This window comes from Melampsora larici-populina (assembly GCF_000204055.1).
Source record: "Melampsora larici-populina 98AG31 unplaced genomic scaffold MELLAscaffold_96, whole genome shotgun sequence".
NCBI lineage: Eukaryota > Fungi > Basidiomycota > Pucciniomycetes > Pucciniales > Melampsoraceae > Melampsora > Melampsora laricis-populina.
In genome coordinates this window covers 17,592-29,763 of record NW_006768860.1, presented here as the reverse complement: position 1 = coordinate 29,763, position 12,172 = coordinate 17,592, and the positions used below count along the sequence as shown (strand labels likewise).

Here is a 12,172-nt window from a genome sequence, read left to right as displayed (position 1 = left end):
ACCAATCACAAGAGGACCTGCACTTTTTGTGTTGCTTTCATTGTTTAAAAGTCCTTGGGAATATTTTGTTTTTTTTGTCTTTGATTCATATGATTCCATTGCATGGCGGCGCTTAATTTGACCCTTGCATCGTTTGGAGGGACGTGGCATTGGTGCAAAAGCAGAACAATAATAAAATGAGGCTTGGTCAAAGAAAGAAGAGGTGATTGAGGTTCATAACTCAGTCCATCATTGAACTTTTCAAATTTTGTATCTCAAAATTTGACCCCACGGGGCCAAATTATTCATCAATCGGGGTCAAGCCCCAATCGGACACTTCCTTACGTTCAGTGAAATCAACCATACTGTTGGTAAATTTGTTTGTAATGGTTGAATTTGCCCTAATTTCAAACTAGTCAGACCCAACAGACCTGGTATGATATGTCATCAACTACCTGTGACTTTGGGTAAGCTTACTCATCCAGACCTTATATATATGTACCTCTTGTTTTCATTTTTCCCCCATGTGGTTCCTTAGGGAAATCAGGACTGATCTCCCACCCTCTATCCTTTGGAACTAGGTAAAGTCATTGTCTCCTTTCTATGTATCATTTTTCAAGTTGTTGTCTGTTTGCCTTGGAGATATTGGGAATGATTGCCTACCCTTCACAATACTTCAAATGTATGGCACTTCCTATCCTTTCCACCTTCCATATCTACCCCATCAATGGAAGCCAGCATAAATCCACTCCTAATTCAGCATCTGACCTGATCTATGAAGCAAAAGGAAAACATCTTCCAAGAGACATGCCTCAGAGGAGTTCCACACTAGTTTTGGACTTTAGTGGTAAAAAGATACATTGTATCCACACTTGCCACCAAAGGTGAGGGTAAATTTGATATCATCAAGATTACCTGACCTGAGATGGTACGTTTGGTGGAAACTGTGCATACAATGTATCTCCTTGCCACTAAAGTCCAAAACTTGTCAGAATGTTTTCAGTCAAGTTTTTTTTGCCCATTAAAGGCTATGCTATCACTGATGCCTGATTAAAAGAGGTTCCCATAAGATAAATGAGGAAAAAAGGAAAGCTTCAGAAATCCCTTTCAAATGTCTAAGAAACTATGTAAGTTCAAAAGAAAGAAAAAATACAGGAGAGAAAAATGTAAAAGAACAGGAGGATTTCAAAAGAAAGAAGAAATGTTGAAAACGTCTTGGGTGTTTTTGATTAAGAGATTTGTTTAAGTTTATTAGTTGAACCTGTTCTAGCTGTATCATAATTCTTCACAAACCAATCCACACTTTCACGAAGAGCTAATTAGATAAGATCAAGAAGAGATTGATCAGTAAATTATCCAAATCCAAAGAGATGAACAAATTCAAAAAGGAGGGGTTTATGTACCTTCCTCAAATGGAGTGAACTTGAAATCAGGTAAAAGTTTCATTAGTTTTGAGTTACTTGCTGTTTTCTTATATTGACCATCGGCTTTAGTTGAATCAAACTAAATAGAGAGAGATGAAACGAAATGTCACAATTCGAGTCTCCAAAAGTATTTCGTTAACATGTAAACTATTTCTTTCACAAGATGACTCACAGAATAATCTCCTTTGAAATCAATAGCTTTCACAATCGCGTCCGCTACTTGTTTAATTGAAACTTCGTCCTCTTCTCCAACTAAAACCCAAGGATCGGAGATAAAAGAGTAGAACGCTTAGAAGGAATCTTGGAGAACTAAAGACTAGATTTTAAAATCCAGAAAATAGACTAACCTGAAAGGATAAGTGGATCAATTTCATTATATTCCCATAACTGCCATACAAACAATTTAGCTAAATCTCTAGAATAAATAAATTGTCGTAATGGACTACCTGTTCCTGAGATTGTGAATGGAGTGTTGTTTTCTGATAGAGAGAGAATTAATCTGACTATCAGAATTCTGAATGGAATCTAGATCATTTCTTTCAACGGACTTACTTTTGGCTAGAAGACATTTATGAACTAAACCTGGAATCACGTGTGAATCTTCTAGATCATAATTATCATGTGGACCTATAGGAAAGAAACGATATCAAACGATGAATTCTTTAGTGATCGGGTTTGGACTTAGCATATAATCTTCTTTAAAAGAACAAGGATTTACCAAAGATGTTAGTAGGGATCGCACTCGTAAAATTACAGCCAAATTCAGAGTGATAAGCACTACAGGCATCGATCAAAAATAAAAAGGATGAAAGGTTAATTTCGTACAAAGATCTGAAGGCAAATCAAAAGGTTCACTCAACTGGTTTTGTACATCTACCATTCGTTTAGCATGAGCATAACCAAAATTACTAGAGTGAGGTGGACCGTTGTGTACCATGGTTTCATCGATCGGATAAGTGACTTTATCTGGAAAGACACAAGTTGAAAGGCAGGAAACAACTTTTTGACACTAAACATTCAAAGAGACAAATAACCATTAAGCTCTTCTCGATCAAAAGGTATGATTGTAGTAAAAAAATGAAGAAAGCGATTGAACTGACTTTAAATTCTTTAGAAGCCCATAAAACGTTTTCATTAATCTTAGCATTATCACGTAAAAAAGTAGCATTATGTTTTAAATTTGCAAATAAACCACCAACTAGAGCAGCTAAATGTAAAACATGAGTAGGTTTATATTTTTCAAAAATTGATAAAGTTTGATTTAATTCTCTTAAATCTCCATCTTTTGATCCAGATAAAAATATCCATTCTTCGTCTTGACTTCGTTTTCCAAATCTTGACCCTACTGGTTCTTTTTCAATCACATCTTTTAAAGCTGATCCTACTAATCCAGTACCTATTTCATGTGTTCCAAGACATTGTTCCAGATGAGTTTGCAAGTTGCTATGAGGATGAATGGAACTATAATCTCACCGCCTGTGACTAGTACGACGACTTTTTGAGGTTTATCGTTGGATGAGCTTTCAGATTGATTCATGTTGGTGCGTTTCGTTTATGATGATGGTCTTGTTGAATTGGTTTTCGATCGAGTGAGGTTGTGGAGTTGCAGTTGTATTGCGAGAGCACTTAAAATTCGCCCTCAGACATTTCAATCGGCGCGAGCCCCGAAGCCGATATCCTGTCGGGTATCTGTCGGGCTCCCCGTCGAGTCCACTCAGATTATGCTTTTGCTGGAATTTTCAAATTTTTGAGAATCCATCCATCAATTTCTGATAAATTCATAAAATCAAAATCAATTCACAAGTTACTGTTCATGATGTGAAATTCTTTTCAACAAGTCAGAAGCAGGCCCATAAAAGTAGCAGTATATGTAATGGATATCAGAATGTACTGAAAGTGCATTTATCTTGAGAAACAATGTGATGTGGTAGTAGCCAAAGGAGAAGAGTTTGAATAGGTCCTTGATTATTCCTCAGCATGTATGAGATAAGATGTACTCATTCATTGGTGTGTTTTAACCTTTGGCCTTTGGGATAGCTAACCACTTACAGTCAAACCCGCGCAATCACATAATTTTGGTGGAAGACTTTTGCTATGCATTTTCACGGGTTATGCAATTCCATTGTCAAATTTGGCAGTAAAAAGGATCAAGATTAAGAATTTTTTTTATGCATTATCACAGGTTATGCATCTGCGCGGGTATGCAATTGCGCGGGCTTGACTGTACATGCAAGCTCATGCAAGTCTGCTGGCCAAAATCAAACCTGCCCAAGGAAAGACTTAATACCTGGAATTCTCTTGGGAGAAAATGCAAAAGGTATATATTCTATGATGTGAATATGCATGTTATAAGCTTGTTGGTCAGACAGCTTGACACTTCCTGTTCCAGAGGGAAAATATCCAAGGAGTGGATTTCATCACCAAAGTCTGAATCCCATCAGCTCACACTGGGGGTGCAGCATTTTTTTAGAAGGAGCGCCTATGCACATTTTGTTGGATCAAAACCACGCCTGGGTGCCACTGGCGCGCCGGGCACAATCTTTTTAAAGCAAAAATTGAGCCAAACTCGAGAAAGGCTTGTCTTTTGAAAAATTCAGATCTTAAAATACTTTAATAAACAAAAAATGAGATGACAGAAGAGATACAACTAGGCAAAATTGTCATCTTTGGGGTTCCAAGCTCCAGGTGCACTGTGTGTTTTCTGAACTTTTGGCATATCGTTGATTGGATACAAAGATGAACTGGCTGTTGAATATGGATCTGTATATACATGAATTCAGAATGATCCTCAAACCTGGGAGCATGTCTGATGGTAGAATCAAACCTAACAGAGCCCCCCTCACCATATTTGTTAGGTTTGGATACCCATACCCAATTTGGGCACGCCGACCAATTTTTCAAGTTTTTTGAGGCGCATTGTTTGGCGTGTTTTTTTTCTGCACCCCCAGTGTGACCATCAGCAGTATCTTTTTCAGATGAACAACACAATACTTATATAGATAGGGTACTCGATGTGCACCCACTTTGGTAACAAGAGTTGCATAAAGTTACATATAAAAAGTTTGCATCACAATGAGAAAATTTCTCACCATGTGTGTATGTATAAAATTTGCTTATGTGAAGACGTTTGGTAAATTTGTCAAAGGTTGAACTTGCATTTCACAATCATTGATAAGTTTACCATTGTTTTCTATTTTGTAAAGATGAACTTTCAGTCATTTGACTTGATAATTCATTATCCTTGAGTGCATCAAGTAGAAATAACTTCATTCTTCTCATTTCCACCTTGTCTTGCTTATCTTCCTTTGGATATGAAAATGCCAATAATAATCAACTTTCTATCATATCCAAAGAACAACTTCACAAAAAGCACTTTCAAGTGAATCACAATGCAGACAGTAACAATGATAATGAAAATATCAAATTGAAAAGAACAAAGACTATGTATGCAACAAAACAGTTTGATGAATACAAGTATAAAAATTTGAAGGAATCATTCTCAGGCTTCTGCTATACAAACCATGTAAAAGTTCAAATTCCTATCTTTTTGTATCTGACTTGATTGATTGAAAGTGATAAGATTATATGATGGCATCAGTTTCTTAGATCAGAACATGGTTTTGTCCCCATATTATTTTGATTGATTGGGACTTGATCTTGACATAAATTAGTAAGTTCTCAAATTGAAAGATTCCAAATCAAATGAATAAGATTGTAATATGAATGACTTGATTTCGATTTCAATTGATTACAATTTGATTTTGATTGATTGAGTTTTTGAAAAAGGCAGGCATACAGACCAACATAACATGGGGGTTGCACAGTGGTATGGAGGACAGGTAACACCTTTGCAGAGGCTTGAGCAAGCTCCACAGAAACTTCTTGCCTTTGGCCAGTATGAGGCATGATTGAAGTAAGGAACTGGAGAAATATGCATGGGATCCGTCTTCAAATCTACTCACTTCTGGACCCAAACATACTTTTTTTTAAGTGAACATTGTTGAGGTAAAAAGAAGAGCCCTTTTGTAAAAAGGGGGTTGCTATATGCTCACAACCTGGTGTCACGGGAGCCAAAATTGGAGCTCACATACAGGTGAGAATTGTACACTTTTCTAAATTCTCCAAAACAGATTGTTTTTATTTCAGATTCCTTCAATTGACAATTTTTGTAGTGCTCAGGTGATCAGGCAGTTTTGCACACATTTTGCTGTACATTTCTGGAGAATGCTCATTTCTGTCTTGGATGACTATTCTTTGAGCTCAGTCTCTTAGATTAGTACTCAGAATCAGTTCATGAGTCACTGCATACTCAGAAAAGCTCAGAACCTTGTCCAAAATCCTGGATCAGCAGGCTCCAAGGCATTCCACTGAGGATCAGCTGAGGGGCTGAGATGAAGTGAGCAGATGGGCCAGCCCTCCATCAGGCTTCTTTGCTAAGGAATGATTCCTGAGGAAGGCCCAGGTCATCCGCTCAGTTCCTGTTTATCATGTAATCAGCTGACAAGCAGAAAGAAACACAGAAGAATAGGGAAAGAAATTTTGGAAGTAAAATTGAACAAATGTTGAAAGAAAAAAGAGAATTTTGATGCACACCCCAATGTGAGCATCTATTTGTGCCCCTGTGCCTGTATCATGTGAGATCACCAAGCTGGTTCAATTTATCTTGGGTCTCAGGGAAAAAAATCACAAATCACACTTTGCCAAAGCAAAAAAACATGGCAAGGGTACCGGATGTGTGGCTTCTTGTCAGGGTGGCTTATTCAGGGAGCACAGCCTGCAAATTTACCTCGGATGTGAAAATCTGAAGAGACCTCGGATTTTGACCCCAAGGGAAGCTCTATCCAAGGATCCAATACGAGGCAACCGCAATGGCCAAATTTTGCCTCAGAGGCATTCCTTGGGTGCCCTTTTCCTCAGGGGGCATATGAGGACTCCTTGGATGTTTGTTGCCAAGACAACTATGCAGGCAGTGGAGTTAGTAAGTGGTCTAGTCAATTCTTACTTCTCAGTCCTGACAGAGATCTTACTGGTTATGTAGGATCACAGAAGAATAACTAAACTAAAGTTGAGAAAGTTGGCGGCTAAGGTAATCAGTTACAATGGTTGAACTATGGGTGAAGCTTGATTATAATGGAAGTAAAACTGTCACTAAAAACTCTAAGCCCTACTGTAATTTATTACAGACAAAGCTGGTTGGGCTATATAAATCTTTGTTTGGGTACATGAGAGGTTTGGCTGTAACCTCCATCAAGCTTTTTTATTATTGCACTCTAGGGCCCCGTTTGGTTGTGATTGATTTTGGCATACTACAGTAAAAGTGTACCACAGGAAATGAGCAAATAATGCAGGAAAATTTCCAACTCACCATTTAATCGCAGTACAAAAATAAACGGTGGTTTTTAGGAATCATTGTTTGGCAACTCACAACCAAAGCCAAAGTACAGCACTTGTGACGACTATTTTTTTATTCAACACCAAAGATTTAAAATTCTCATTATTGATTCTTCATCAATCAGGTTTGTCAAAATCTCGTCTAGTCCCTCAATTTATCTATCTGAACCTTCTTCAAAACAGGTCATCAGATCGAAAGTTTCATGTATATAATTACATTTTATTTCCACTTCATCATTGTTGAATTGAGCTTGATCCACAATGTTTTCATCTGTCTCATCAATCTTGTTATCCTCATCATTCTCATTATTCTCATTATTTGCATTATTCAAGTTTCACTCCCATTACTTGCTGGGTTAAAAAGAGTGAAGATATCAACAGATGATGATTTTGATAACTTGAGATTAACAAACCATGGTTTTGAAGACACAATGATAATGTTGAAGCGATGATAACAAAGAGTGATGATTTTGATGATTGACCAGGTGGAGTGATTGATGAAGTAACAAGATCAATGAGGTGATGATGTTGATAAAATGATTTCCTGGATTGTAATCACAAGTATGGGAAGAGGTCAAAATTGGACAAGTCCCCTTCTCACGTACGGAAATAATCGCCAAAAAGGAGTTTGTACTTTTACCTTGAGATTGTGAGATTATCGACCAAATAATGTGGTACGATAATCTCTAACTTTGGGCTACCAAACGTCCAAATTTAATTGGCAATTATTTTACTGCGATGCTCCGAATACCACAGTAAAATAATCACAACCAAACAGGGCCTAGGTTGCCTTTGAAACAAGGCATAAGGTGTAATTGTATTCTATAACAGTAATGGTTATTACTGTTGGCTGTCTTTGAAACTAGACACACATGTTAGTCTTCAGATAGATGGAAACAATAGATATGTTTTTATCATAACTTTTTATTTCTTTTATTTATTAATCAATCTTGAAGCTCCTTTGGATTTAGTTGGTCAAGGCTCAGAGGCTGACACTTTTGATATCCCTTTTCTAGGAGTGTGTCATATTTCTGGTACCATGATACATGGTTTCATCATATTCCAGTATCCAAAACCCATGTCTTGTTGGTAGGTTCCAATAGTGCTTTTTGAGGTCCTGGCATGAAGGTAACAAGTCAGGTGGTACCATGAAGGAGGGGCTCATGTAGAGGAAGTGTCTCTGAGGTCCTGGCTGGAAAGTAACAAGTCAGGTGGTAAGAGGTACAAGCCATGCAGGAGTGGCTCATGTGGTGGAAATTTTTCTGATAAAGGATAAAGCAAATTGTTTTTTTTCAGAACAGCATTTCATAATTACTGGCTCTCAAAGTAGACCAAGTTTCAAAAAACCTGGTTGGCCTAGTTGATGTTTTGGCTATGAGCTGTCAACAAATGTCAACTTGATACACAAAGTTACTGCCCAAAAGCAATTGGGTCAACCAGGTTTTGTTTTAACCATGTATACTTTGAGAACCACTATTAAAACCAAGTTATGTTTCATATCTAAGTTCAAATTTTCAAACTTTTACTAGAAAACTGAACTTTATTCTTCCAGATTCTTCCAGTAGTTTTTTCTGTCTGAAATTTAAACTTGATTCTTTTTATCACTTGTTGCATAGATCAAGTGCATCCTCATCATTTGCTCTTCTCGATTGTGAATGTGAAATCCAAGGATGTGGATATGCTTAAGATGAGATGAATCTGATTAAAGAAACTTATAACCATCTCATTATATGTTGGACAGTGAGAAAAAATAAACAAGTTTTTTACTACCTTAAGGCAGATTAGAACTTCAAAGGTTACCACTGAAAACAAAAAAGACAGTCTTTGCTGTATTTAAATCCAGTTAGAAACTGAAATTTGAAGGTCTTCATTTTTTCTCAATGTCCAATATACAACCCAATGGTTGTAGTAGTGATTTATTGATTGGGATGAATTGTTGAGGTTGCATCTGTTTGATTTTTTGATTTTGAAAGCTGTGGAGTCTTATGTACTTAATCAGACTTAAGGACAGTGAAGATGTAGTTTTTTGAGTTCAGATTAAGTTGATTTGGAAGGCATTTCAGATCGTGTTAGAATTCAAGCACATGACCTCTAAAGACATGGTTTCATTGGATGATCAATCAGTTTTGTTGAAGAATTATTTGAAGAAGTTGAGTTTGGATTAAAGTACAAGTAAGATGAGTTTCTGAAATTTAAATTAACTTTTTGTTTTGTTTTTGTTTAAAGTCAGATTTAAAGAAATCCGATTTTATCATCACTTGACTCCGACGATTACCAAGCAGTGTGACTGTGAACCGATTCCATCACTATCACTATCAGAACCGAATCGACGGTGAGTTCTTCTGATTAACTTTACAATTTTGACTATCTCTCTCTCTTTCTCTTTCTTTCTTTCTCTCTTTCATTTCTCACCAAAGCAACCAACCCACCCTCAAGCCATTCGTGTTTGAATGAAAGGACACCAAACTCGAAACTGTTGAATCCAAATTGAAATTGGTTTTAAATTTCACACCACTTAATCATGATTACATATGTAGCTTCAGTACCAAAGAGTAAAAAAATTAAAAACCAATTCAACTTTTTTTTTTTTTGGGTTACCCCTCCATTTCTTTTTTTTTTTTCGTTCATCTTTTTTTTTTTCTTACATAACTAAATTTCAATCTTTTTTAATTTTCCCTTTAATTCTATAAATGACTCTTACAGACATAGTTTTTTTTTTCAATTACACAATGGTAAATTTCGGATAATACTGTTGTACTAGCGAAAAAAAAAACACACACACTCACATGAACAACATTAGAGAAAAAAATCCCAATTGAGACGAAAAAAAACACACACACACATCCGACCAAAGAAAGCCGAGGCGAGAAGAAGAAGATGGGTGGATTGAATGAGGAGGGACCGGAGAAGAAATCGGGTGGGACTGGGACTGGTGCCGAGGGTGAGCCAATTCCAAGAAGTCATTCAACTTCAACTCATGGTTCATCATCAATACTCTACAACCATCACACTTATCATCATCACAATCAAGAACCACCATCAAGTACATCAGCATCTGGATCAGCACTATCATCAACACCATCATCAGCACCAACATTACCACATCGAACATCACTCTTACCCATCACCACTTCACCTTCACCTTCAAATCAAACATCAACACCACATCAACCAGCAACATTAACTCAACCAGTACCACAATCACAACCAGTATTATCATTCTATTTATCATCCAATCAAACATCACCATCACAAGATATCATTCAACATCATAATTCTCTTCGTCAACTTCTCAGTACTCCATCAACTAACACTTCACTTTATAATCCATCACACCAACACTCTCAACAAGCTTCACAATCACAACAGCAACATCAGCCACAACAGCAGCAGCAGCATCAACAACATCAACACTCATCAACAGCCGCAACAGCAGCAGCATCAACATCATCAACAACAGCAGCAGCAGCATCAACAACATCAACAGCAGCAGCAGCATCAAATATACTCAGCTTATTATCCTCGTATTCAACCAAGCAACTCGTTAGCGCCGTATCCACATTCAAACCAACTTAACCCTTATGCTCAAGCGATCGTTCATCATCACCACTCAAATCCCCAACCTCGGTCATTTGTTTTCCATCAACCACAAACAAATTTAAATCAGACTCACACTAACACTTCCACTTCTGATCAACAACAACAACAACAAAGACAGACCCGACCATCCCCAACACCGCAACATCAGCCAAATCACATTCCATCTTCTTCGTCTACTTCTTCCAACTCACTTCAAACTAGAATCAACTCTCCATTTAGTCCCGCTCTATCATCACCCAACCTGCTTGATAGTCCAATTCAAACTCAACCTCAACAGCAGAAAAGTAATAATCCATCTATCAAATCTAAACCATCTACGTCAACTTCTCATCATTTGGGCACTTCACACCTTTTATCAAATCAAACTCATCAGCACGACCTCAAAAGGCCTTCACTCGCTTCACTTTCCTCATCTCCCTCAACTCTCTCTTTCTCGACGTCTCATACATTACCCAATCAAACTCATTCAGCCTCTCCATCTCAATTTAGACATTCATCTAATCCTTTTCCTCTTTCAACTAGCGGCATCAGTTTATCTTCTGCTCGGTTATCAATTGCATCTGTCACTAATCCATCTACCGATCAAAATCAACTACATCCATCACCACTTAGTCATCATCATCATTCTTTTCAAAGCCATCCGGTCAACAATAATCCATATCTATCTCCTTCCATACCGCATCCCTCTGCCTCTAACTCGCATCTCACAACTCCATCATCATCAGCCAATCTCACCGGTTCAATCTCACCGGTTCCAAACTTACTTCAGCTTGAGCCCAGTGATATCACCACCCAATCTCAAAATGACCGTTTCAAATTCCCGGACGCCGATCAAAGATCTAATCAAAATTCAGAGACCACTAAAGAATATGAGACTTGTTCAGTTGAACCATCTTGTGATCCTACCAATCTCACCACATCTCAATCTAAAAGACGAAGATCAAGTAAAACCTCCTTAAACTCACCTACTGATCCTACCACTAGTTCTATTGATGGAGGAGGAAAATCAAAGAGTAAGAAGAAATCGAAAACAGGTGAACGATCTAATACAACAGCAGTTGGACAACTTTCGAATCAATTAGCCGACCCTAGAGATCCAAGTTTAAAACCTTATGCATGTGCATATCGAGCTTGTTGTGATCAAAGACCTAGAATCTCGTTTAATACTTGTGGTGAATTGTTATCACATTGGAGAGAAACTCATGAAAGTTTCAGAGGAACTGATCCATTAGAACGTCCATTTATGTGTGTTATGGATGGTTGTATGAGGGATTGGAAGGTAAGCTTTCTTGTCTATCATTATTCTCGTTTTCTAGCCAAGAGGTTGATTTTTGGATGATTTGGTATCTGAATTTTAGAATATCGCAGGAATCCGCTATCACATTCGTATGTACCTTTGGTTTCCTATAGATCAATCAAAAGCCTTACCTGGTCCACTTTTTGTTTACAAAAATTATAGAAACAGCAACGGATCATTTTATTACAGATCCTGTGACTTCAGAAAGAGTCAGGAATTTACAATCAGAACAGAAACCCATCCAAAGAGGGCCAATTAGTAGTAGTCGACCAACAGGTCTTAATCTTTTACCTAATTCTAATCTTACTACTCAACCACATCATCTTCCACCTGTAACTACGATCAGTAATCCTATTCCTACTACTACGACCACTCCTACGATTAAGAAAAAACCTAGTGGGAAAAGTAGAAGATTGAATCGATCTGATGAAAAGAATGCAGCAAGGAAATATCTGTGTCCGATTGAAGGATGTGAAAAAAG

General features: G+C 37.5%; 1 protein-coding gene across 1 annotated transcript; it reads right to left on the bottom strand.

Moving 5' to 3' along the window:
• Positions 1-1,208: 1,208 nt before the first annotated feature.
• MELLADRAFT_96152 (uncharacterized protein) lies at positions 1,209-2,940 on the bottom strand (the record flags this gene model as incomplete). Its single annotated transcript, XM_007418560.1, has 9 exons — positions 1,209-1,294; positions 1,383-1,482; positions 1,576-1,691; positions 1,751-1,882; positions 1,956-2,030; positions 2,122-2,180; positions 2,264-2,412; positions 2,504-2,799; positions 2,877-2,940. The coding sequence occupies 9 exons, from the start codon at positions 2,938-2,940 to the stop codon at positions 1,209-1,211; spliced, it is 1,077 nt and encodes a 358-aa protein (XP_007418622.1).
• Positions 2,941-12,172: the final 9,232 nt, after the last annotated feature.